Genomic DNA, 26184 nt, shown 5'->3' on the forward strand with positions numbered 1-26184 from the left:
TGCTAGGTAGCTGTCCAAATGGAGCTTGTATAAGAGAAAGTGTTACATGGAAAAAATGTCATCTAGTTGCCTTAGCTGTTTCTTGTATATAGTAGGAAGAATAAAGAGATTTTGGTGGGTTTCTGTTGTGCTACACAGTAGGAGTCCCACCAGAAAAAGTCCTGAGTAGTCCTAGTGTGTAAATAGATATGTCAAATGTGGTTTAGCACAATAACCTTATCTTATGTATCTAATGAGTCGAGTTACTGTGAGCTAATGATATCAAAGAGTGGATAGATAGCTGTTTCTCTCCCATTGTAGAGCCTTGTCTGTTGGTGATACTGGTATTACAATTTTTTTCAAGTGGGGGTTTACCAAAAGGTTAATTGCTGCTAATATAGGATAGCCATTAAATTCTTAAATAGAACTATTGCCACTAGAAAATTCTGGAAAAGTTGCTGAAGGATGACTTGAAGTATACTTTTCATATTAGCCAAACCAAAATGTACAAAAATTAGTAACAGATTCTAACAGTGTGGAGATAAAAGAAACTGTATTATGACTATATAATGAGCATGTCCAGGTAATAGGAGATGTTGACATATGACAATAAATGTATGATATTACATATCAGAATACTTTGTCTTACTGTTCTGTGAAGCAGTCATGGTGTACAGATTCTGTCCTATTTCACCAAATTAATGTGCTTGCTCAAATAATTTTCAGCTTCTTATGGATATTCCTGTGTTGGAAAAAATGATGTGTATTCATTAGTTTATTTTTTGTTTTTAATTAAAAATTAATTGTTTCTATTAGCTACCTCCATGTAGAAAAGCTTCGCTAGTTGTTTGCTTGCGTTGCCGTAAGACAAGAAAAAAAAATAGTCTTTTCATGCTGTTTTCGTGAAAACTACTTATACTATACATGATGCTTGCAAGGAGACTTCTTGCAGATATGGAACATTCGTCCATATAAATTTGTTGTGTCTTTGTTGGATATGGAAAAGATATTTTAGGGGAGAGGAAAGGGAGGAGGAAAAGGGAAAGGATCATGGAGAAAATGATTCCGTTAAAGAAAATGCAGTCTTTCAGGATCAACTGTTTATCTAATTTCATCAACGCTCACTGAAAAAGTTCCCACCATGGTAGCAAGGCCCTCAACTTTTCCCATCCCTATAGCAATTCACAAGCAAAGACCACTGTGTTTTACGATCCGTTCTGCTGCGTTTTCTGCCATGACAGGAAGGAGTCTTGTTTCGTTTTACAGAGAAGTGATGGCAAAGACTGCGGGAGGTATCCTTCATTTAGGTTAATTCATGCTACCTGGGAACCCTCCCTTCCAATTCCATTCAGATTGAACAGCACAAGTCCTGCATGGGTGCAGATTACGTATGTTCTGTCTGATGCAGTTGTTTAAAATTTTATACCCTGATACAGAAATAGCTGCCAAAAGCTGTGAAATATGTACGGGAAGGTTTTACCTTTCCCAGCTCTAAGACAGTACCTTGGGGGAAAAAATATCTTTTCACAGAACCATCCTTGGTCATTGGTGAGAAAAAAGAAATGAAAATTTTTTCACTGAGATTTTTTTTTAACTATGCTTTTACTATTATTAAATGTAATATGACTAATTTCTTCAAATCTCTGGTACCGTAGGGTATGTTGTGAAATGCTTTGTAATCAGATGCATTGCATTCTATGTAGTTAAAATTAGAACCTTTTTTTGCTTACTGTGTATTTCACTTACAGGACTATTCTGAAAAAGTATTTTTACCTCTCTAGAAATAACTAAACTGCATTCTCAAGGTGGAAATTATTAAACTGAACTTTTCTTAGCAAATTACACATAACAAAATTGGCTGATTTTTTTAATGTATTTTTCTGCTCACATGATTGAAACTGTGTTATTGTTGCAATAATAGCATGATAAACAAGATATATACACAAGGTTGTTTCTTTATATAAAGAAAAGAAATCGTCCTTGACAAAACATTTTTAACCCTGTGTTATTTGTCCATTTTAAGTTGAAATACTAAAAATTTCCATCCTTATGATGATTTATTATTTTTGCTCTTTTTCCTGTGTACTTCTATGTAAAGAAAGTGGCATACTTCTTTCAAATATACCAAATGAATACTGGGAAAGTCTCCCTGATTTTTATGTTCTTTTTTTAGTTTTAAAAATTTAACTGAATTATTAAAATTATTTAATACATGCTAATATTCTCAGACATCAAATTAGGAAGTTCTATTATGCTGTAAAAAGCTGTGATAATATAAGTTGCTTTCTTACATAAATAAATAAATGACCGATATTACTAGAGGCTTTAAGCTTCAAGAAAAAAATGGAAGAAGTCTTTTATCCTGGTTTTTAGAGGGCATCAGCAGCTTGCTTTTATGAAAAAGTAACAGCTAAATGCACTGCAAATAATTTGCAGTAATCCAGTTCAGTGATTCATGTGTCTGCTTTAATGGGTCATAATTCAGGATAAAGTAACTGAGTGCAGTCAGAGTGCAGACACTGCTTATGCCAGGGACAGTATCTCTTCATAAAACACACCTCAGCAGAAGCAGTTTGCCAGCCCCCTAATACCCTCTGATGTTTTGATGTCCTGCATATTTTTCCGATTAAGTTTTGAGTGCCATGTTTTTAGTTGTATTTCCACATTCATTATCCTCACGTAGACCCTTCAGCGGGTTTGCCATATATGATTATTTTTTTAATGATGCCTTTCTTTCCACTTCAGCAGTTTAATAATCTAGCACATGGCTGCTTCTCAGTACTCAGCATTCACCTCCCCAGTACAGAAGAGGACATGTGCTTTGGCTGCAGAATTCCATTTGCAGCTTTAGAAATGCATATTCCCTGTGGAACAACATTTGTTTGACATAACCATTCATTTTTATTACCTCTTTAAATATGTTTATCCAGAGTTATCAATAATCATAAATAACTTGTATTCTGTTCTTGTCCTGTTTTTTTCCACAGACAAAATTGCTTACCCAGTACGTATTAAATCTCGGCAAGTATGATCAAAGCTACGACATCAGAGACCGTACAAGATTTATTAGGCAGCTTATTGTTCCGAATGAGAAGAGTGGAGCTTTAAGCAAATATGCCAAAAAAATATTTCTGGCACAGAAACCTGCCCCATTGCTTGAGTCTCCTTTTAAAGGTATAACTGCCAAAATCATTTGGTAAATGTTAATTGTGTAAAGGAATGTGGCAGCCTATTCTATTTCAAATATGCTCTCAAATTGTGTCACTTAGCAAATACAAATGATTAATATGCAAGGGTACTCACTCTGCTTACTTGCTTTTCAGCAAGCAAGGTTTGCATGATGCAAACACAGTGCATTTCTATGATGATAAACCCTGACAAACAGATCCATTTCTATTTATGTGGATTTTAAATTTGATTTAAATAACAGAAGGTGTGTCTTTTGAGGTAAACTATTCTTCAATTTAGGAAAATAGCTCTAGTCTTTTATCTGGACTTTAATAGAAGATTGCTAATGTGAGTGTGGCAAATGTTTTCTGAATCTGAAATAAATTGAATCTCAATAGATTAGGTTTTTATTATTTTTCTCCAAAGTCATAATTTTCCCTGTGTGTTTTGCCTGTCTTTTTACAAGTAAGAACCATTGTCTGTCTTCTCAAATTAAAGGTTATCAGGTTATCTTAATTAAAAATGCTCTGTTATTGTGATGATTTGTAATTTTAATTTTCATACTTACTTAGTGCCAGTTTTGAATCTCTCAAACGAGCTCCATTTTGAAGAAAAACTATTAAAATTCTGGATGTGTTTGTGCCAAGACATGTATATGGATTGTTTAACTGTGCTGTCATTCTTAATATTCACAGTAAAGTAATTTTTAGAGAAGCTACATTTCAGAGCAACACCTCTAAACACACTGACTGATTAGCTTTTTTATTGACCATTATGGGGGAGATTATTGTAATCTATGGACTGAAATCAGTTTTTTGACCTATGAAGAGCTTCCTAGTTTATATTTATTCCATGACATTTGAGGTAATATAATGGCAATTACCTTTAGCTCTTATTAAGATTGCTCTTTGTGGTAGAGCTCATGGTGTTTGTGTATTTCTCCCCTCCCCCCCTTTTTTTTAATAGATCGGGATCATTTCCAGCTTGGCACCTTGTCTCACACGCTGAACAGCCGAGCCACTGGCTACCTGGAGCTGTCCGACTGGCCAGAGGTGGCGCCTGACCCCTCCGTCCGAAACGTTGACATAGCCGAATCGGTATGTCAGCGCCATTAAAAGTAACTTCGCTGAAGGCACTCGTCAATATAGAATATTAGCCTAAAATCCCAAGTATTTAAATACTGTCTGTATGCTGTACTGAAAGATGTTGATGCATGTGAGCATCCGTGTTGCTTATCTTAGCTTGGGAACAGAACATTTGGAAACCTGCATGATGCCTGCTCTTTTCTTTTCAATGAGAGAAGGGGATCAACTGTAGACCATTTCTGCTTTGCTAATGGATTAAATGAGATTTTTTACCTTCCATCTCACTTTTGATTTCAAACCTCTTACATTCACTGTGCTGCAGTATGTTACTTGCTGTTAATGATGAGTGTAGCTGGACTACCAAAGTAAGAGGTGAGTGGAGGCTTGTTCATGTAAAAATCCAAGTCTAAACACAAAAAAGTAGGTAATATAAACAAAAGGCAGTGGCAGGGGGGAAAATTATGTTTATTTCGAAGTGTAAGGTTTGGAAGAGGCCAGGGTTTACATTTCAGCTCATCTGGAGAGAATTAGGGAAGTTTATAATAGGGAAATGTCATCTATTAGTGCACTAGTCATCTATTGACATTACAGGGCTGGTCTTCTACTACCAATAGTTTTTTGTTACTGGATTGTGAATTCTAAGGCAAAGTTATGTTCTGGTACTAGAGCTGTGATTTATGCGTCAGGTACCAGAGTCCTACTAAATGTCAGTTAAAGCTGTTGAACAGTAACAGAAATATAAATATATTTGGAATACAGCATGCTGATGGTGCACCTGGAGGTATGTCATTGTAACAGGTATCCCCAGAAAAACACGTGGTCCTTGTCATGAGCCAAATTCTACAGTAAATTGCACATGAATTAATTTGCATAAAAGAAGTTAGGTAAGGAATGGGTAGAGAAGATTCTAAAAAATAGGTATGACTTCCAGAAGCCAATGAACAGCAATGTGGTGGAACAAGCATTTCTCCTTAGTACTTCCATATTACTTGTCTACCTCCTTATATACATTTCAGAAAAAGGTATTTGTGTACAAACTTCTGAAAGCTTTTACGGGCAGAATCTGAAGGCAATCAGCTCAAGGAGGGGATTATAAATTATAGGCTTGGCATGAAAGAATGTGTGGAAGCACCTTTGTCCATAAAACCAAAAAGTGTTGCAGGAAATTGATCAAATGGAGTAACATCCATCTACAACATAATAAAAAACATCTACCTCCAACCATTTAAACCTCAAGACAAAAACGAAAATCCTTTCCCCATGGTTTTTTTGCAAGTATTTTCTTTGTAGAGTGTCTCATTGTCATTAATTTTGTGGTTCCTCTGATGCTGCAATTCACAATTAGATATCATTTATATCCAAAAGAATATTGGATTTTTAAGTTGCCACTTCCTGGGAGGAGCATTGCAAAGCTTTAGCAGCTTTTGGTGTTTAAGACGAAGCCAGTGTGTCTCTAGAGCCATTGCAGGTCACTGTTAGAACTCTTTCAAAAGTTAGTCGTATTCCAGATCAGAGCAGTATGTATACTCAACTATATTGAGAGATACAGGTCACTGAGGCAGACTGCTTATAGTTGTCTGCCTATTTGCTTTCTTCCTGGCCTGGTTTTTCTTCTGCTTCTCTAGTAGTATAGGGGGATATGGAAAGAAAAAAGTCTGGCCAAAGTATTGCCACGTTCTGGTGTTCTCTTGGTGATAAGAATTACTTTTATTTGGAGAATTACAAAGGAATTGAAATATAATTTCTCTGTGGCTGCTGGAACTTCTTCTGCCTACTTGGGTGCACGTCTGTTTTCCCCTTTACTTGGGATGATAAAGGTGGTAACTAGCCATATTTACCCTTTATTCTAGTCATAGCCTAAACTCAGCTGGATCTGGAGATAAAACTCTCAGACTTCAGGTTCTTTTGGCATAGAAATTAATTTATGGTTACTGATGCTTTTAATCTGCCTTAGTAAATCTTTTTCTAGACTCTCTAATAGACATATCTCACCTTTTAGAGGTATGTACAAAACTTTTAGTTCTCCTAATTGTGTCAAGTAAGAGAAGTTTAATAGCTTCTCTTGACTTGCTTAGAGGATTTATTTAGAAACTGCTTAATACTACTACTGCGAGTGGTTTTTCTTTGATGTGTTGTGTGTATATTTTTGTATTGCTGGTTGTAAAAGCAAACTTAAGTTGAAATTTATTTATAGGCAAAGGAATGGACTGGAATCCTAGGTAAGACAAGGAAAGAGAAACCTACTGAAAAGTTCTACTCTGAATCAGAGGAGGAGGAAGATGAGTCTGCCAGTACCAGTGCATCAGGTAGGTGTTTGGAAAACCACTTGCATCTTGCTGCCTGGAGAACTGTATCTTCGGAACTGGCCACTACTTAAAAAGAATTGGAAAAAATGTCAAAAAAAGCCAGAGCTATGTATAAAATCAGGAAATAAGGGGAAAATTTTACATTCACTTCAGCTGTGCAGTAACTGCTAATTTTACCAGTATGGCTTCTGTGTTTATTAAATGAGTTAGACTTCAGTTTGTTTCCCAGTTAAAAAAGCTGGCATGCTATTTTTATCCTGCTTTGAATGTAGTAAGAGTAGTGAGAGTTTGGAACTCCAATTAAAACTAAAGGCACCTAACTTTTTGCGGGAAGAATGCCCATGTGCTCCATTGAGAACGGTAAGTCTTGAGTATTTTTGGGAATTTGTTGTTGATGAAGCACGTGCTGCTGTGTTGATAAATGGCCAGACTTATTTAACTGTGGTTTTTTGTGGGGTTTATTCAGTAAATTGTGTTACAGTATTGCTCTCAAGTTCTACACGATGTTTTCTATGTATTATAATGGGGGTGATGATGGAGATCATAACTGACAGCTGCCTATCAATTTAGGTGAGCAAAGGTTCTTTTGACCAGTCTCCCACTTAATGCTGGATAGGCAGTTCCCCAAGACAGTTGTTTCAGTACTCGTTAATATAGTTCAGATATAGTGAAGAACATCTTACTCCCAGGTCCAGAATTTAGACACAGAAAATGTTTAGCATTATAGATTTAAAAGAATTATCAGCATCTGGTGGAGTGGAAGAAAGGCACCTTAAAATCTGAATATAGAGCTTCTTCCCTCTCATTCCTAAACTGATGAAATATGTAGAAGTGCTTAAGAATTGTATCACTGAAATTAATGATCTCTGAAGCAAGAAAAGAATATAATCCCTTCAGATATTTGAGTATTTGGTAACTATATGATTAATTAGAGGGTGAATAATTTGTTTGAAGTCAGTGTTTCAATCATCATCATATCAGTATTCAAGAACAGATTATCTAATTAAACAACTGGTTGAAAAGATAATCTTGCAGTTAAGTGAATGTATAGATTAAAGAATTTGAGGTCATCTCCATCTCCTGATAGGGTTACGTAATTTGAAGAATCCACATGCAATTAATGTATTATTGGGCTTTCTAATTTGATAAAGTATAATACTGTAGGCTAAAGAGGACGGACGGGTCTTTAACCACTAGAATTTTGTAAATGTTAGGGTGCTTTTGTCACAGGTTAAATATCGCTAAAGCGTGCAATTGGGTCTTATAATGCTAAAACATTGTTTTATTTAAATTAAATTTGGATTCCTAAAATGCTAATTATGTAAGATATTTAGAAAAAAAATTGTAAGAGTTGTTTTTATATCAGAGAGCAAGTCTGGCAGTGAAAGTGAGAAGGAAGATAAGGAGGAAGACAGCAGTGATGAGAGTAGTGGGAGTTCCCCTTCCAGTGAAGAATCAAGTGACAGTGAATCAGGCAGCAAAGAAAGTACGGCAAAGAAAACATCTAGAGCTACTGATGAAAGGTAGGTATGCATTTGTATGGTTTTAATATTTTGTGATACTAGCTGTTAAAGCACTCTTCCTGTAAACAGTCTGATAAGCCTTTAATTAGGTGTTTTTGGGGTGTATTGGCCAAGGAGTGATGTCTCCTGTTTCAATACGTGCCAGTAATATTCAGTGTATGAACTGGGTTCGTATTTTCATTAATCAGACTACTCTTATGTTTGGAATTAATTTCTGACTTCAGTAAAATCTTGGGTGGCTTTTTGAAAATTGATGTAACCTTGGGAGGCTGAATAAGTGATCAAACAGTTGTGTGAAACACTTAATTACCTTTTGCAGCAATTTTGCTGAGAGCTAAAATTAAGTCCTTCAACACTTTGCCATTATGTAACTAAGACAATTGATTTTTCTAAATAATGTTATATTAAAAAGATTATGATCCAAATATTAGAGGCAAGGGCTGTGAAGGGAAACGGTCATAAGATATTTAAGTGTTAGCGCTTTTTAAGATTGCCCATTATCAACAGCATTATCATGTATTAAAGTATCATTAAAATTTTGAGTAATTGGGGCTAATACCTTGGATTGTATGAATCTGTTTCTTCCACTGCTGTCAGCAAGTGGCCTCTGCAGACATGATCGCCCTTTACTCTGTAGTCTGCTGCCAGCTCACTTGATGAGTTTGCAGCTCAGCTCAGTCGTGGCTGACAGCGCTGATTGGGGCGCAGTACGCACTCTGCTCCTTTTATTACAGACAGTAATTAAAGCAGCTCGCCTTGCCACTTCCATAACAAACACAGCATAATGCCCTAATTATGACTTTATTAATTTAAGTCAGGATTTAATGATTTTAAAAGTGATTTATATTGTTTTTCCTGTTCAGAACAAATGAAATCTGTAGGTTAAATTAATACAGGCTTTTCATCATCACAAAGTTAAAAAGCTAGTTACCAGTAAATTCTCTTCATTAGAATAACATCTGAAATTTTAAGCAGTAAGGTAAACAATGATTACCCATCAAAACTGGTTGATGTACAATAAAGTAACATTTTTAATCTTCAAATCTAGTTTTAAAGATAAGCTAAAGATAAATTGTTGAAAAACAACTTACTTCATTTATATAATGGGTTCACAATTATTTCTTGATGCAACTCCAGCTTCTGTTCAATGGCAATGAAGGAAATGTAGAATTTTGTCAGTACCTGTTTTATACATCATGAAGTAGAACTTCAAAGAATACACGCTAGTGAATGTTTATGTTTAGCTCATTGACCTCAAACAAGTTCTTAAATGTTGTCATACTGAAAAATAATTTTGATAGTACCTATTTTTTCACCATGATTTTAACAATCAGATATGCTACATTAGACTGTTTTTGTGAAGTGTAGTCTTGTTTCATTTTTAGCTTTGCAAGCTTCAAGTTTGCTGCTTTCAGAAAAAAATGCTTTTGACTAAAATTTGGGGGTTTGATTTCAATTTCAGTTACATGGGTAGGAATTATTAGCATGGCTTAAATGTTACTGTTGATTTTTAATAAATTTTATTACATTTGATTTAGGCAATTCAGTCCTGGGGAGCTGTTGGTTGGGAGGAGGAATGTATTGCCCTAACTATTTTCCTTTCTGTCATGTTAGATTTTTCAATTCCCTTTCTCTCTGTTTTTCCCTTCTAAAAACATTGCTCTCTCAAACAGTAATGCAGCAAAGTACATTGTTTTGTACTGCTCCTAAAGCTAAGCAAAAATGTATAACAACTTAATTTCAGTCCAGAGGGACTCTTACTAGTTGAGTGGTCTGAATTTGTTTAATTATTTTGTTTCAGCAGTTACCTTGTTACCTTTCAAGCATTTTAGTAACCACCTTATTGGCTTGGGGAGGAAGCTGAATCAGGTGGTGTATGAAACACCTGATTTGGAAGTATAAAACTGTTGCCTTCAGATCCAAGAACAGACGTGTTTTTTTCTGTATGGGATACTAATTTATCTGCTCCATGATAACTATTAGAAAGCAATTTTCACTTCCTGCGATATTTCTAGGTAGTAACTCCCCTGAAAACAAAAAGGTAATATACTAATTGTAGTTGTAGTATTATTAGAAGCGAACAAGGCAGATTTTAGTAATATTCAGTAGCTGTTAGCACAGAGCAACATAATCCAACATTGCCAGGGTGAACAAAACTTTACGGTGTGAAGAATAGTGTCTCTGAAGTCTATTAGCTGTAAGGTACTCAATATGACCAAAGGTGTCAGAATGTAATAGCACTTATCTATAAACTCTTTAATGGGTTGAAATATTGTAGATACTGTAGGTCTGATTTCTATGTGGTTTGATTTAGAAGAAATAGCAAAGGAATAAATTCAATGCATTAATTTTTATTTTTTTAAAGCAGTATTACTTTGCAAAAACATCTAACAACTCATCAAGATTCTGTTAATCATAGGTGGAATAGTCCGAAAGTTTACTTATTTGAAAGGGTGTCTGCACTTCTTTCTGAAATGTTATGAGCTTGATGCATGCAAATAATATTTTTAATATTTAATATGTTCACAGTTTTGTTTGGCTGTTTCACTGGTTTGAATTATATGTGATGATTTGTTGTGTAATGTGATAGAACAATTTTGTGTACCCTTAAATAAGCTACTACTTCTGCCATCTTAGCTAAGTCTTTTATAATGAAGAAATACTGACTTAAAACCCATTTAATAAAACTTTGAATTGTTAATGTGGGATATTGCCTAAGCAGATTCCTTAATATTTTTTTTTCAATATGTAGTGATTCAGAGGACATTAAAAAGAAAGCAAAGGGGATCTCCAAAAAGAGAAGCACATCCAGTACCTCTGATACAGAGTCCACGTCATCTGAAGAAAGTTCTTCAGACTCCAAGTCAGATTCAGACTCTAAAAGTGACTCTAAGCCTGGAAAATCTAGAAGTGCTACCTCTAGTAAGGTAATTATATTTTTTAAAAAACCTCTATAAAATATGAAAAAATGCATCTAAGCATCTACACATGTGTGTTTCTGTGGGAATGGGGATTGGTGGTGGTTTTATGGGTATCTAAAAATCCATAATTTCTGGAACAAGATTTTTGACCTTTCATAAAAAGACGAATCCCAAAGCAGTTTGATAATTTAAGCAAGAATATTTTTTATCAAAAAGCATATTTCCCTTTTAATTCTGTTATATTTTTACTCCAGATAGATGATGAAGAATAGAACCTAATTATTTTTTTAGATTACTGGTGAACTGGTGAAAGCATAGTACGTGGATAGTTTGCAAAAATAATATCCTGATTTGAGTTGATTATTATATTAAAATGGGATCTTAAAGTATAACTACTATAGGACCTGTGTCTGACAGGAAGCAAAACCAAGAAACCAATGTTAGTACATTGTTTCATAAGAGTTTAAAGATATTCTAGTAGAATTGTTTTAAAATTTCCTGTTAATATTGAGAATAGTGCAGTTAATGCATGTATACTTGAGGTGTATACATAGATTAGTAGAATTGATATTCTTAATGAGCAATCAACTTCTTATTGCTCTCTGCCTTTCAGAGGAATGAAGCTTATAAAGGTGTCCGTTGCTTCAAATTGTATTAGCTTTCTTACAACATTTACGAAGTAGCAAACTTTCAAATACATCTTTTAAATTGGATTCGGAAGTGTGTGAGGATGCAAAAGTGTTCAACAGAGCCATTCATGTGTCAGTTAAGTTTTAATTGCTTACCTTAGTGAAGAAAAAGAGGTTAAAAGTTCATTATACTCAAGTTAAAGTTACAGAGCTAAAACTAATAGCATGAATAGGTTTCTGTTTCTCTAGCTACCTTTCATTTAAAAAATAAAAAAAAGGAGGAACTTCATGCTAAATCTGTTAAGGTCGAAGAGTAAAAGAAGTTCTGACACTATTTTTCTGTTACCAAGTTTTTCCTGTGCATTTCTTTCTAAATATTTTATTAAAAAATTGAAGGGTAGAATTGTAGCTCAGAAGCTTCCATTTTAATACTGATATGTGGTTTTGAAAATTAAATGATACTCTGATGCATTTTAAATTAAGCCAAGACATTTCAGTCCGGACTCCTGTATAGATTCCTGAATAGTCAAAACAAACATTGTTTGTTGCATTTGATGGAATTGTAGAAGCTAATGGACAGGTGTGTTTTGAACAGTTAAGAGGGAAGGCTATAACTTCATTAAGCTATTTTGCTGTGCGTTTTCTTTGATTGAGGAGGTAAGGCTCTAAATCTTGAACATATATTGTACATGGTCTTTGTTTTGTAACTTTATAGGTCAACCTAGGAACTCTGAGTTATAATCTTTTAATCTATTCCCTTTTTCTACCAAGTAGAACAAAAGATGAAGCAAGACTGTACTATTTAGAAATGGAGATGTGTTTCCATGGTTTGATCATTGTTTCCTGCCCAAATGCTACAATGGGTAATGCACCTATGTCAAAGTTTTTTCTAGTAGGGAAGCCAAATTGAATGGTAGCACAACACATGTAACCTAAGTCTTCTCAGAATAAACTCCTTTGATGCTAAATGGGTCATGAATTAATTCTAAGAGTTTGCAGCTTCTCGTATTAGCACAGTATTTTTTCACCAGAAAGTAATAAGTACTCTGACCTGTGTAGTTCTGAGCAACCACTGCAAAACCATATTCAAGCAACGGTGTCTTCTCTCTGCTGCATTTGTCCATTTTTTTCAGGATATCAGCGCCATTTTTCATTATTTCTTTCACTGCAGTTATCTAAACTGTTTTGGTTCTTTCACAGGGTATGTGAGGATTACAAGCATAAAGAAGCTTTTTCTATTTTAAAACAGCAGTTTAGAATGTGCGGAGTCAAATATACTGAATAATGTGAGAACCAGAATGTCAAAGAAGCTTGGGATTGTTTTCTTGAAGTCAATGGAAAATTGTCAAGCCCTTGGATTTTAAGAGAAGAAAAAGAATGTTGCAGTTGTCCTGAATTCTTACTTGATTAAGAAGGACCTAAAAAGGAATGTGTTAGGAACAAGAAGTATTTGTAAGCAATTGGCAGAAGACTTGATCAGAGTCAAAGGGTAGAACTGAAAAGTTGCAAAGCTTTTAAACATTGCAGAAAATATTTAAACAAATAGCAATGGGTTTATATGCATGGCAGCAAGAAAAGAAGCAAGGAGGTTGTTGAAAAGAAAAGAGCTTACTATGCAAAAGCTACATGTCTATGTTCCTTAAATTCTTTTTCACTAAGAAATTAGCACATTTAATGTAAGGGCAACAGCTATGGCTGATGAACTGTAAACAGCAATGGTCATATATGAAGCGGGCAGGGAGGAAGTTAATTTAACACTCTTGAACATAGAGGACTGTTTCAGTGTACTTTATTAATCTCTAGGACCATGAAGTTAGTTTCCATCTAAGCCGTGTTGGATGCCTGCATTTATGCTTGAAGTTTCTAATACCGGGTTGTATTCAAAAGCGTAATTGGATGAGGGGGTGGGGAGAATAATCACAGGTATTTTGTGTGAAAGGTGATTGTTATGCTAACTAGCTTAATAGAATATTTTTTTTTTGGAGAGAGACCTGTTTTGAGTCCAGTGATTGTAGGTGGAGCTAACTGATGATAACCTAGGTAAGCCCTTCTAAGCTGGAAAAAGCGGCAATTGTTTACCAACTTTAAAGAACATTACAGATAAAGTCTTGTATAGATCCGTTGTGTTGAGGTACATTTTACAAAAACCACCCATGTTTATTTTATTTCCAGGAAAATCTTAGAATTTTTCTGCTACCTGACATCTTTTCAGGCCAGCCAGGAAGCAGACTGTTTCAGCCAGGCTCTCAAAAATGCATGTTTTGGTTCTGATAGATTTTTATTGGAAAAGCCATTGGTTATATTACTCTGCTACAGGGTGTTCTTAATTTGGTCAGTGTATATGGGAAGATGATTCATTAGGATTTCCTTTGCTTTTAAATAAAACTGAAAAGATGTTCTAAAATACATATTGGTAAGAGGAGTAGTTAGTAGGCGTGATTTTTATAGTTCATCAGTTTGCTACACATTATGAACTATGTTACTGATGTTCTGGGTGCTGTTTACCATTCTCTATGTTTTGTTGGGTACCATTGCCATGTTCAGCAGAATTTTCATAATAAAAAAGGTTTGATTGTACTCACACGGGGGCATACATCCATGCATTTACTAGCATTAAAATAGGTTACAAAAACTTCAGATTATTTTTCCTGAACATATTATTAGTGCTTTTGTGTTTTTTCTCTTGAAGAATCATTTTGAAAAAGCTGTTGTGTTCACTGTAATTGAGCTGCAGTGAATAGAAAAGTCACTCTCTTGTACTGCAGTGTTTTATATCATTTTGAAATATGGATAGTTTGAGGTGTTCAGATACATATTATACTGTAAGCATAAATACTGTAGAGCTAAAATGCGGATTTGAGGGTAATGCATGTATAAGTAGGTGTCTTACAGTGGGATTTTAAAATCAGCTACTGTTGACCTCCTTATACAAGTATAATACAGTCACTCAGCTGTTAAAAGCCTGATCCACTATTTAAAAAATATACAAAAACAAATTGTCTATCTTTCTGCCTGATCTCTTTTTCAAGTGCTAACACAATGGAAACAGTGGGTGATCTGTCAATGCATTTGGATTGTCAATGATAGTTTTGTATAAATATTGGGAAGATAAGAAATAAAATTCACACAGCAAAATATGATTTCATCTGCCTTTTCTCTGCAGCTCCATGGCTCATGCTGCGGTGTGAAATTCTCATTTTACACACTTTGCAGGCGGAGCACATGAATTATGCATTGAGCAAGAGAAATCTCCTGCTTCAAGTCCTATATGCATTTACCAGGTTCTATCTCTATTACCAAGATGAATTGCAAATGGAGAAATGTTTGATGGAATATAGCTTAACTTCTTTGTTTAGTATTCTGCTTTTCCCATAGTGGGCTCTCTTGGTAGGAAACTGTTTGGGTTATATTGAAGACTTAGTTTTAAGAAAAAAGCTGAAAAACTATGTTACAGAGAAATGCCAGATACGTCAGAGCCTTTTTATTGTCTTGATTTGGAATGCAAAGCTTTTTTCATTCAATAGAAATATCTGTTGGTAGTGTGTGTTGCAGTCATTGGCTGTTTATTATTCCTAGAAAGCCAATCAATTTTCTTTTCTTGGAAAAAACAAATTAAAAATAATCATGTTTGTAATAGGCAAGACCCATGTAAATAGATTCCATTTGTGTTTTGCACAGAATTGCACACAATTAATATATATACCCATATATACAAATATACATATAAATATGAAAATATTTTTATGTTTATGTGTATATATAGCATGCATACACGCACAAGTAGCTCAGTATTTACTTAAGCTTGACACTTGACTGAAGTAGAAAATAAGATGTGATCATACTTTAACATTAGCTTTGTCTTGATTTAGTTAGCTTCTGATTGTACATTTCCCAGATGGTAGGGTTGTTTGGGGAGTTTTTTTATTTGTGGATAGGTTGTTTTGTTTTTTGGGGCTGTTTTCTTTGTTGGTTGGTTGTGTTTTTTTTACAGTAAGATGATGTACTGAAGTACAGTATTCTGATAAAGTGTGCAGTGGGAGTTTTTCTTACCGTGCATTACCTTGATGTAATGATTCAGTACGTGTGCCTTATCTTAGGATCGTTTTATTTTATTTTGGAGTATAAGAGATAAATTCTCTTGAAGGATTTCCCCCTCATTTTTAAAGAAGAATTACGTAGTAGATTCAAAATAATATCAGTGCGGAAATGCATTTTATCTTAAAAAATTACATATCAAGCTTTGTGATAAGTGGTTAGTAACTACTTTAGAATGGCAAAATAAGTAACAAAAAAAAATAAATTGAGGAATATTATTGGTGTTATTTGTGACATAGAATGTCCTATCTTAATTGTCTTCAGTAGACAGATTAGCAGTAAGGGAATTTCTTGGCTCTGACTCCCAATTTTTTTTAAACATCGTGACTTAGCAATGCTGCCATTGGAAGAACTGAAGCATATGCAAAATTCTCATCCTTGTGCTATAACCTCTCATGTGGGTGAACTACTTTTCATAGATTTTAATTGGCTGCATAATAAAAGGGAATGGAGAAATCCCATCTCTACTGGAATAATTAGCAAATATAGAACTCTAGCTAAAAATAACCTTTGGACCTTAATCATAGTTGAAGATAGAACTATATCTTATGGATAGGTGGGGGTAGGGAGTGAAAGAGTTTGAGGGTGGGGCTTTGTTTTGGTTTTTTGTTTTGGTTTTTTTTTTCCAAATATATTTGCATTTTATTTAACCATGTTCTCTTTTAATATGTTCTGGTGTCTGAAGAGTTTGTAGTTTAGCAAAAAAGTTATGATACATAATTTATAGTAAAAGTGCTGCAGATAACAGCTAAACCCCTGATTCAAGACTAAATATTCACCAAATGATACTATAAAAAGACTTGGAATTCCTTAAAAGAATTATCATGAAATTGTTTCTCTGACACTTCATTGGGGGTTGGACTAGATGATCTCCAGAGGTCCCTTCCAACCCTATGATTCTATGATTCATAGACACGAGTAATTCAAGTAGACCTGTAGCTTATAAAGTATACCATTTATCCTTATTTCACAGATTTAAAAAAACAAAATAGCCAAAAGAAGCTTAATGACTTGCCAGTAATCACACTGGAGGAGAAAAATTAAGTTTAGTAGATGGGACCAGAATGGAACTCAAGAGAGTGAGTTCTGCAGCAGAGTCCCTCACTAATTCTGGGCAAGGCATATAAGGAATGGAATAACATTAGCACAAATATTTTGTAATACTTCCTTTGTCCAGAGAAGTTTTGTGTTTTGGATCAATCAGCAATACTAGAACACTCAAATACCATAGGGTCGTGATCTAACCCCAGCTGGGAAGACAGGACCACATGGCCACTTGCACATTCCCCCTGGTTGTGATGGGGGAATCAGAAGAGTAAAAGTGAGGAAAAGCTTGTGGGTTGAGATAGAGTTTAATAAGTAAAGCAAAAGCTGCACATGCAAGCAAAGCAAAACAAGGAATGCATTCACTACTTCACATTGGCAGGCAAGTCCATGAAAGCAGGGCTCCATCACGCATAATGGTTATTTGGGAAGACAAATGCCATTACGCTGAATGTGATCATCCCTTTCCTCTTTCCCCAGCTTTATATGCTGAGTAGGACATCACATGGTATGGAATATCCCTGATATTCCATATCAGTTGGGTCAGTTGGGGTCAGCTTTCCCAGCTGTGTCCCCTCCCAACTTCTTGTGCACCCCCAGCCCTCACTCATGGGGCAATGTGAGGAGCAGAAAAAGCCTTGATTGCTTAGCAACAACTAAAACCATCAGTGTTTTACCAACACTATTTTCATCGCAAATTCAAAACATAGACCTATACCAGCTGCTATTAAGAAAGTTATCTCTGTTGTAAATAAAACGATGACACAGTGGTAAGGACCATTGAAGTATGTTGATTTAAAAATAATTTTTAAAATAGTGGCTTTCATCTGTCTCTGTCCACAAGATTCTTTTCCTGCCAGAATATTTAAAGCACATCCATAATGATCACATAAGTGACTACTTTCTATGTGAGCCATGGGTTTATAGGAAGAAAATGATAAGCAATGTCATTTGGGCTCATGTCAAGGTTGATAGTCATTAACATCAATGGCTTCAAATGTTGAGAATGGTAGCTAGTTTCTTCCATATTCTGTGGAGGGGACAGGGAAGTTTCTCCCCAAAATGGGAAAAAGTAGACTCAGCATTATTGTTAGTTTGCAACTGACCATGAGGCTGAGAGATTAAAAGAAAGAAAATGCACTTTCAGAAAAGAAGGGTCATTTTATTCTATGGTGATAGTTAAAGAAAATGATTCTAGCGTTCTAGCTTTGAGTTTCTGAGAGGACTCCAAGCTCCTCTAGGAATTTCTAACCTGAGTGCCTGATGGGACTGTGACAGCTTGCAAGAAATGCCAAAGAAATGGAGGCCTGGATGGGCATGCGGAGTTTTATTGATTTATTTTGACCTGTTCATTTATTAGAAAAGGTAAAAGAATAATATATCTGTATGCATTTGGCTGTCACATGCTGTTGAAGAGTAAACTGGTAAACTAGAACTTCCAAAGAAGCATGACTCCTGGAAAGACTGTGTTTAAATTACTTGCAATGCCTTGGGTAGTGAGCAATGTCTTAAGGTCTAAAGGCAGTTGATACATTCTCTGAAAGAGCAACAAAGCCTTACGTCCAGTGAGTGCGACAGAGAGAGCAAAGGCAGAAGGAATTCTTCAGCTGATCCAGATGAAGGATGCTTAAGAGTGGGTAGGAATAGTGTGATGACGAACTGTCTGATAAGCATCCAGCGGGTAATGCATCCAGGTTCTGGCTACGTCTGAAGATCAATCCTTTTTACAAAACCACCCTAGTGGAAGTCCATATTGAGCTGTGACACACTAAATGCTGTCCTGAGTCATCACTGTCTTGTTCTGTAGGTATGACCAGCACTCACTCTTATTAGATTTGTTTAGAACTTTTTATTTAGCTGTATTGAAGCAAATTTTATTGAAATACTGTTTGCCAAGTCACTGAGATTACAGTGAGCACTTATGTAAAGTGCTCTACTCTTTACATAAAGTACTGACAGTCCTGATTATTAGAACTCATCTTAAGGCTTAAAACTGAAATGTTTTTATGACAAAAATCAACTTTTTATTATTTGTCTAGCAGTTATGTAAAATCCCAGTAGACGATGGGACAGGATTCCATACTCCTAGATAAGTGCAAATAGCACTGCTTTCTTATTGAATGAATTTTGTCCTGTTTTTCATACGGAAACAGAAATATTAGTACCCAAGTCTTTTTTCTTACCAAAAAAAAAAAAAAAGTGGCTTCTATCTTTATTTTGATGATCTCAATAGAAGTGTCTAATCTGTCACCAAAAGTTTTCTTTGATTAGCAGCTATTATTAATATTAAACAAAAACACAGGCTTCAGAAGAGCAAGTGTAACTCAAATGGGAGTTCAGGTTCAGTTTACTTGTGCAAAGAAGTCTTTCTCACTAGGTGAATTCTCTGAATGCTGAGCCCTGAAAATGGATACCTTTTTCTTTTACAGCAGAGAAAATACGCTTTGCTTTATAAAAGTACTAAAGACTTTTCTTTTGCTGATAGGGTAAAATATGAAATATTCATCTATTTTGACAGAAAGAAGAAAAACCAGTCCAAGATAGAAAAGCTCCAAGTAAACAAGATGTGTTTCTCTTAGATTTAGATGATTGTAAGTATCTTGATTAAAGCCTCATTTTTTCTATGGCATAAATTCAATTGGGTTAACTCAATGAATTTTAAATGCCTGAAACATTGATTCTGTTTATTTACCGTACCAGCTTCCTGACAAAAAAAAAAAAATTGTTTTGACTCTCAACTTACTTTTCAGCATAATTATTACAATACATGATTTTGTTTGTTTTTGAACTGAGAAATAGTTTCAAAATTTAGAATGTATTGGTATGTAAAACATTTATTTTGAGAATTTTTATATGTGTGGAATTGTCTTCTGTTAAAGTGGGCTTTCTCAGATGCCACTGGATGTTGCTCGTACAACACCTATGCAACCTATGAACCATCCGTGGTACTATAAGATGATACTGAAAATCACAGTTTTGAAGAACAGGTTAACATGTAATCTTGGAAAGGTAGGGTAGAGCTGACACTGTTTTTTGGTTATGCTTTGTAGTGACTTTCTTCAGGTTTGCTTCTGTAGATGCAACACGTTAGAACTGCATTAATGTGTACTTTGCACATAACTTGAAAAGGTGCTGCATAGTATGGATCAGACTGAAGGATAAAACAGAGGAATAAATGTGAAAGGAGGACAAAATATTTTTAATGTAAATAACATGGTCTATACCTATATCAGTTTTATTTATATTTTCATTGTTTATTCTGAGTATTGGGGCTCTATGTCTGAAAAAATAAATCTTCTGCTATTAAGAAACATATATACAAGGGTAAAATAAGTAGATCAAGATGTAAAACCTTTTTACACTTAATGAAAATAGGTCATTGTCTTTCCCAGTATTTTAAATTTTTTTAAAGTTAAGTATCAATTGCCTTTTTACTTCTAGTCTGTCCTGTGACAACTCCTGTGGCAGTTCCTACAGCAGCTGTTTTGTCCCCAAGTTTAGCAGCAGACCTAGAGGGATTAAGTCTGTCGAGTTCATCAGTCATTGATGTAAGTACCTTTTAAAAAGTGGGGTGGGGTGTGTGGGTGTCTTAATTTAAGTATTTCACAAGTTTTTGAGGCAGTCATTAAAGTGATTTTTTTAAACGTACTTTTACCTATAAAGGTCTTGTATGACCTTCTGGTTTACATGCAAGCCTGGCAACTTTTTTGATCTGTAATAATTACATTCTGAAATGTGGAGAAAAGTAGGAATATTGCATGTCTGAGAAGGATGTCTTCAAGGATTTTTAACCTTCTCTTTAAACCTGTCTTTTTCGATGACTAAGGGAAACTTTAATTCACAAATTAAGTATCCAAACTATACAAATCTTTCAAACCATCTAGTTGCTACACTATCAAAAATAAACTACAAGAAAATCACATCCCTGTTAATCTTCAGCCTGTTTGTTTACCATACATGCCTCCAATTATGACATTTTGCTACTTGTCAGTAATTTTTCATGAGTATACAAAGCATAGCCCCTGGGTGCAAATAAAAGGGGTATAGATTTACAATCAGTGGCGTTATCAGTATGTGTCATGATTCATTCTGTTAGTGCTTTCTGCTTTGTAGCACTTTCCATTAGGGAATCTCAAAATTGTAGGTATAATTAAAGCTAGCAAAGTCATGGAGGTAGAGGACATTCCTTTGTTGGGGGAAAGGATAGTAGTTTTTGTTCTTTTGTGGTTGGTTGTTTTTTTTAAAGTCATTTTGAGTGTCCAATTTAAATTTGCAATTTAGTAAGGAATAGTAGCAGTACGACATAGGATAGTTATCCTTGTGAAAGTGGATGGGAATGACTAGAAAAAATACCAGAGGCACAGGCATTCTTTAGCCTAGCGTTTCTAATGAGGCTGGTATATAGAATTTACACTGCAACTTTAACAATTGTTGGTAGGGTAGTTTGTGCTGGCTTTGGGAGCAATATGTTTTGAAAATCATTCTTCTTACATAAAAAAGGTGCATGAATTATTTGACTCAGGAAATAAAAGATCTTAGCTGATGATTCAGTTTCATGTTTACAGACTTTAAAATTTGGTATTGAAAAGGTAGACTTCCAGATAATTTGTTGGATATTATCCTCACCTAAGCAAATTGTGACGCAATCTAAATTTAAAGTGGAGCAGCAACAATCTGTGGACATGCAGTTACTTTACCAGATCTGTAGTCGTTTACCTGTCACACAGTCTGAAAATGACAGAAATTCTCTTCCATGTTATTTTGCAGTGCAGTATGCGGTGTCAGGTACCAAGCCTGAGTTTAACTACAACGGTGTTGTTATTCCTGTGATTGCAATCCCACAATTGCTTGTTTGCCATCCTTTATGGCTTTGACAGCTCAAAACACAGGCAATCTGTTTTTCTGGGTCAGCTTAAGAATAACTGTGGTGTCTTTGCTTTACTTTAGAATTAACATCTTTGAGGGTAAGTTAAAGATAGCAATCAGTAATGTTGTATGCTTGAGAACACCCCCTGTTTGCCAGTGTCTTTAGTCCTTTCATCATCTACAGTACATGAACATATGTTCCATTCACACATTCATGCTTGCTTTCCTCATGATTGCCACTATTTCTTTGCTAAATTGCTTCTCCCCATTCTTCAAAAGGTAGCTGCAATGAAATTGACGTGTTAGATAGAAAGAACTAGAACGTGTAGGCTAAACAGTGGAAAAAATTCTGCATGAAAGGGTTGATACTGCAAAATACCTCTTTCTTTGTACTGCTGAGTTCCTGGTAAAACACATAACCAGTAAAGAAGATGGAACACTTCTCAAACTCACTGCTCTGGAAACAACCCAAATTACATAAGAACTAATTGTTGCTGCCTGGATAGTGGTTACCTGTTTTGGGCTGTGTTCTGTTCCAGATCTAAGTGCAACTCTCATTGCTGTTGATAATAATTACAGATGTGCATGAGGTCCTTTGCTGAGTTTTTGTGAACCAGGAAGCAACAAAAATTAAATGCAAAAGTTAAAAACTGTTCTTTCAAATGATATCCTTGTATTGTAAAAAGTCTTGCATGCAAGTAGTTAAATAACTATTGTCATGTGTTGTTCAACACCATCAGGTAATTTTCTAAAAATGATAATATAAAACCGGCTTTTAAGATTTTATGTGGGAACATCCCTCTTAAAATAGTACTTGGAATTTAATCTGTGATGACTAATTCTAAAAATAAGGAGGATAGTTGTCATACTTCAGAAAACTTTTTCTTCCTTCAATGGGAGAGAAAATGAATTTAACTGTAGGGCACATGCCAAACTAACAGTGAGAAATTAATTTATTACTAGCCAATGGAGAGCATGGAGTAAAAATAGATAAGTACAGTATATGACCCTAATATCAAAGAAATGTAGCAGCCACTTATCTTGGAATATGTCAGGCAGTCTATTATTCAAATCATTCAGCACTGTAATTGGATACAGCTTTTGGAAAACTTATAATTCCAAATTCATAGCTGCTGAACATTATAGAAAGCATAAATACAAGAATGGTTTTACAGTAATGGTATGGGTCTCTTTAAACCTACAAAGCCAAAATATCCTTAAATGGAAACTACAGTGCACAACGTGACGCTTTGTCCTATGGCTCATTTGTTTTTATGATTCATGTTTACATATAGCACATTTCCCCCTCGTATAAACGCACACGTGCATATTATAGTTTGTTCCAGGAAAAACAAAATTCTGTGGTAATTCATGGATAACTTTCTTCCAACTGGATGCAAAACGTAGCAGATTCTTGCACAGGCTTCTGCCGTGGTACATGTAGTCCATATTCAGGTGGCAAAACTGAACCAGATAAATGAAGTAGCCAGAGGCTACTATGGGGCTTTTTGGGGTGTGCACGCAAGAGAATCAGACCTAAGTGCTTGGGGAAGTTCTGCATTTGGAGCCAAACTAGTTTTAGATGGATAGATTTGTGGGCTTGAAAGATACTTGGAAGATACAGTGACAATGAAAAATAGGAGGTGAGAGAAAGCTGCAAGCTGTCAGTGTAGTTTTTACTTGAAAACACCAGAAATGGGTGTTGTCCCACACCCATGGATGAGGTTATAAAGTGAGAGAAGAGGGAATTGGCGGCAAAACTCATGAATGACATAAAAACAGGGGGGGTTATAACCTGCTGCGGGAAATAATGTTGTGATCAGGAATGGTGAGAAGAGGAAGAGGAGACCTATGGTATTGGAGAGAAACTGAAGACAGGAGTGATCATCTCTTCCTACCCATCACACAGCTGATGAGAAAAAAAGCTAAACCACCTGTTCTTTTCTCATTAGGATTTTAGATGGTAAAAATATACAAGCAACAGTTGTCCTAAATGTTGTAGAGCCCTGAGTATGTTCCATATGATAATTAATTGGTAAAAATGACACATAATTTAAAAAATAAAATTAGTGAGAAGGAAAGACTGCTTTGGTAGCAAGAAACTTGTTACAGTTCAGAACAGTGTTAGTGCAAGGGAGAATTGACAGCTAGATATGAGTTCGGACAGTAGCAGCAGTTGGTTAGGGCAAGAAGTGTGTGGAAGTATGGGCTGAGTTGAGTAGGGTTTGAGGGGAGAAGATTGCTTCCCCAGCCTCAAATAGAGGATAATTTGGGGAAAAAGTCAAGGGTGAATAAGAAGTTCATGATAAAAACATGTAGCAAAAGAGGGGAAAACTCTTGTTGTGGTGAGGAGGCGCTTATAAAAATATTTGATGCAACAATTTAGTATTGCCATCAATTATTTTGCATATGGAATTATGGCATAATTGTAGAAGCGGTACCTCTTTACTTACGACGGTTTTATTCAGCAGTGTTCAGTGTATTCTCTTGGTAGTAGTTATAACCAATTTTATGTTTTTATTGTTTCCTACTACTCGGAGTTCCACAGAAACTGTTTAGGAAGGGAGGAGTATATCATCTTGTTTTCTGTCTCATGTCTTCTACAGAACTTTTGACTGAGATCCACTTTGAGAACTTCTTTAGAGTGGTGATGCATAGAGCAGAAATAATAGCTTTTGACAAAAGTCAAGGTCGAGCTGCAGACCTGTCAAACCAGGTGATAAATACATTTAATTTCAAATTGAGCACACTTACTTACACAATTCCTTGAGAAACAGTAAATATGAACACCCTCAATATTCAACTAGAGATATTTTCAGAATAGGAGAACACCTTAAATGCTGGTTTAATTTCTAAGTTGTTGAGGTAGTCTTTACAGGGGAAGACTTTTTTATTTAGGTTGCTTTGTCCATTTAGACTGTTTCTAATTCCACTATAGCAAGTGTTAAGACTGACTCTGAAGTATAATCTTATCCCATGTGAAGGATCTCTTCTCAGAAGTACTGGGAATGCATGGATTGCAATAATGGATTGTATTGTGGCTCTAGTCTGGTATGCAGCTTCCAGGAAAGGTTAGCATGAGGTGCTTAAGAATTTGCAAAACCCTACAGTAGAGGAAGGAATAGTAGTTCTTCCAAATAATTATTGGCGTGCACTCAACTTCATGAGTTTTGTTTTTTCAGAGCTTTGTTAGCAGAAATTATTCTGTAACTAGGTACATTTATCATTCATATAAACTCTGGTCTGAGTTCTTACCTCAGGAATGGCTGTATCGGAAGAAACATTAACTTGTTAATGTCATGAAAGAGATGTTGTGCAATCGGTTGTGATAGCAGCAAACTGTGTGCGGTGAGCGATCATTCACAGAATCATGGAATCTTCATGGTTGGAAAGGACCTTTGAGATCATCAAGTCCACTAGATTCTAGAGTCAGCTAGATTCTTGGTACTCTTCTGCTTTGTGTTCTCAGAGAGATTTTGATAAACTACCATTGTTTAAGTAACTAGTTTTATGTTTCTGTAAATATATCCAGTCCCTCTTATGACACTTCTAAAATTTTTTAGTTGGATGAAAGATATTTCTTTTTAATTGGTTTTCAGTGCTAGCCACATCTTCTCTTTTTCAGAAGTTTTTGTGGTTTTGTGTTAGGATAACGCAGGCTTATGGTATCCTTGATACCATTTTATTGCTTTTTATAGTTTGCCATTTGCTCGTTTGTTTTTCAGCATCCTATAAGAAATGTCTTATGTTTTTGGTGTCTCATCACAGGAGAGCTTTTTCCTATGCATTAATGTTGTCATTATACTTCTTCTCAAGCCCACCTTTTTATATGAAGGTTGAAATTGGAAAGGTTTGTTGGGGGAATTGAAGGGGAATGTGTGCCACAAGATAGTCTACATGTATCCTACCCCTCTGCATGCTTATAACTTGTTTGCATTGTTGACCACACTTGCACATTGAGCAGAGATGTTTTTGGAGTTCCATGTAGTTTTCCCTTCAGCTTCTTTTCTTTAGATGGTGCTTTTTCCATGTGGAACAGTTTAAAGTATCTGCATTATCTCCATTTTCCCCTACTGTGCTCTACAAGATTTGTAACTAGCAAAAGGCTTAATTGAAACCACTTTTTACAAATATCATATGTTAGTAGGGTGCCTGGGAAAGTTTGTACCTATGAAGCAAGTGAAAAGGCGTAGTCTTAAATTTAAGTTAAAAAGCAACTTTCTCTTAGTGCAGCCTAAAATTCAGCTATGCAGCTGATTAGGTGTGACTGATGCTTGTGGGAGGGTGGTGTGGTCCAGTGGATACAGAACTGGGTGTTACATATGGAAAATGAGTTCTATTTTTGGCTTACTACTTGCTGTGTGATCTGGAGGGAGTAACTTAATCTTTTAGTTTTCCATCTGAAAAATGAGGATAATGATGCTTACTCACCTTGGGAAAGCACTTGGAGATCTACAAATGAATGTAGCTGCTCATCAGCAGATATTAACCATTGCCAAGACAGAAGAAGGGATTAAACAAAGACCTCCTGCATACTTAATTTTGGACTTCTGTGTTTAAAGTTTGCT

At 35.4% G+C, this 26184-nt stretch overlaps 1 protein-coding gene across 1 annotated transcript in view; it reads left to right on the top strand.

The window, feature by feature from the left end:
• AP3B1 (adaptor related protein complex 3 subunit beta 1) overlaps positions 1–26184 on the top strand; it is a 171751-nt gene that overhangs the window by 98099 nt on the left and 47468 nt on the right. The window contains exons 16-22 of the mRNA XM_074569713.1: positions 2967–3153; positions 4114–4244; positions 6427–6538; positions 7905–8061; positions 10814–10988; positions 19269–19341; positions 20192–20298. Of these exons, the coding sequence (XP_074425814.1) occupies positions 2967–3153; positions 4114–4244; positions 6427–6538; positions 7905–8061; positions 10814–10988; positions 19269–19341; positions 20192–20298 (942 nt within the window). The remainder of the gene's footprint in view (positions 1–2966; positions 3154–4113; positions 4245–6426; positions 6539–7904; positions 8062–10813; positions 10989–19268; positions 19342–20191; positions 20299–26184) is intronic.

Source organism: Larus michahellis, chromosome Z, assembly GCF_964199755.1.
Source record: "Larus michahellis chromosome Z, bLarMic1.1, whole genome shotgun sequence".
In the NCBI taxonomy this organism is placed as follows: domain Eukaryota; kingdom Metazoa; phylum Chordata; class Aves; order Charadriiformes; family Laridae; genus Larus; species Larus michahellis.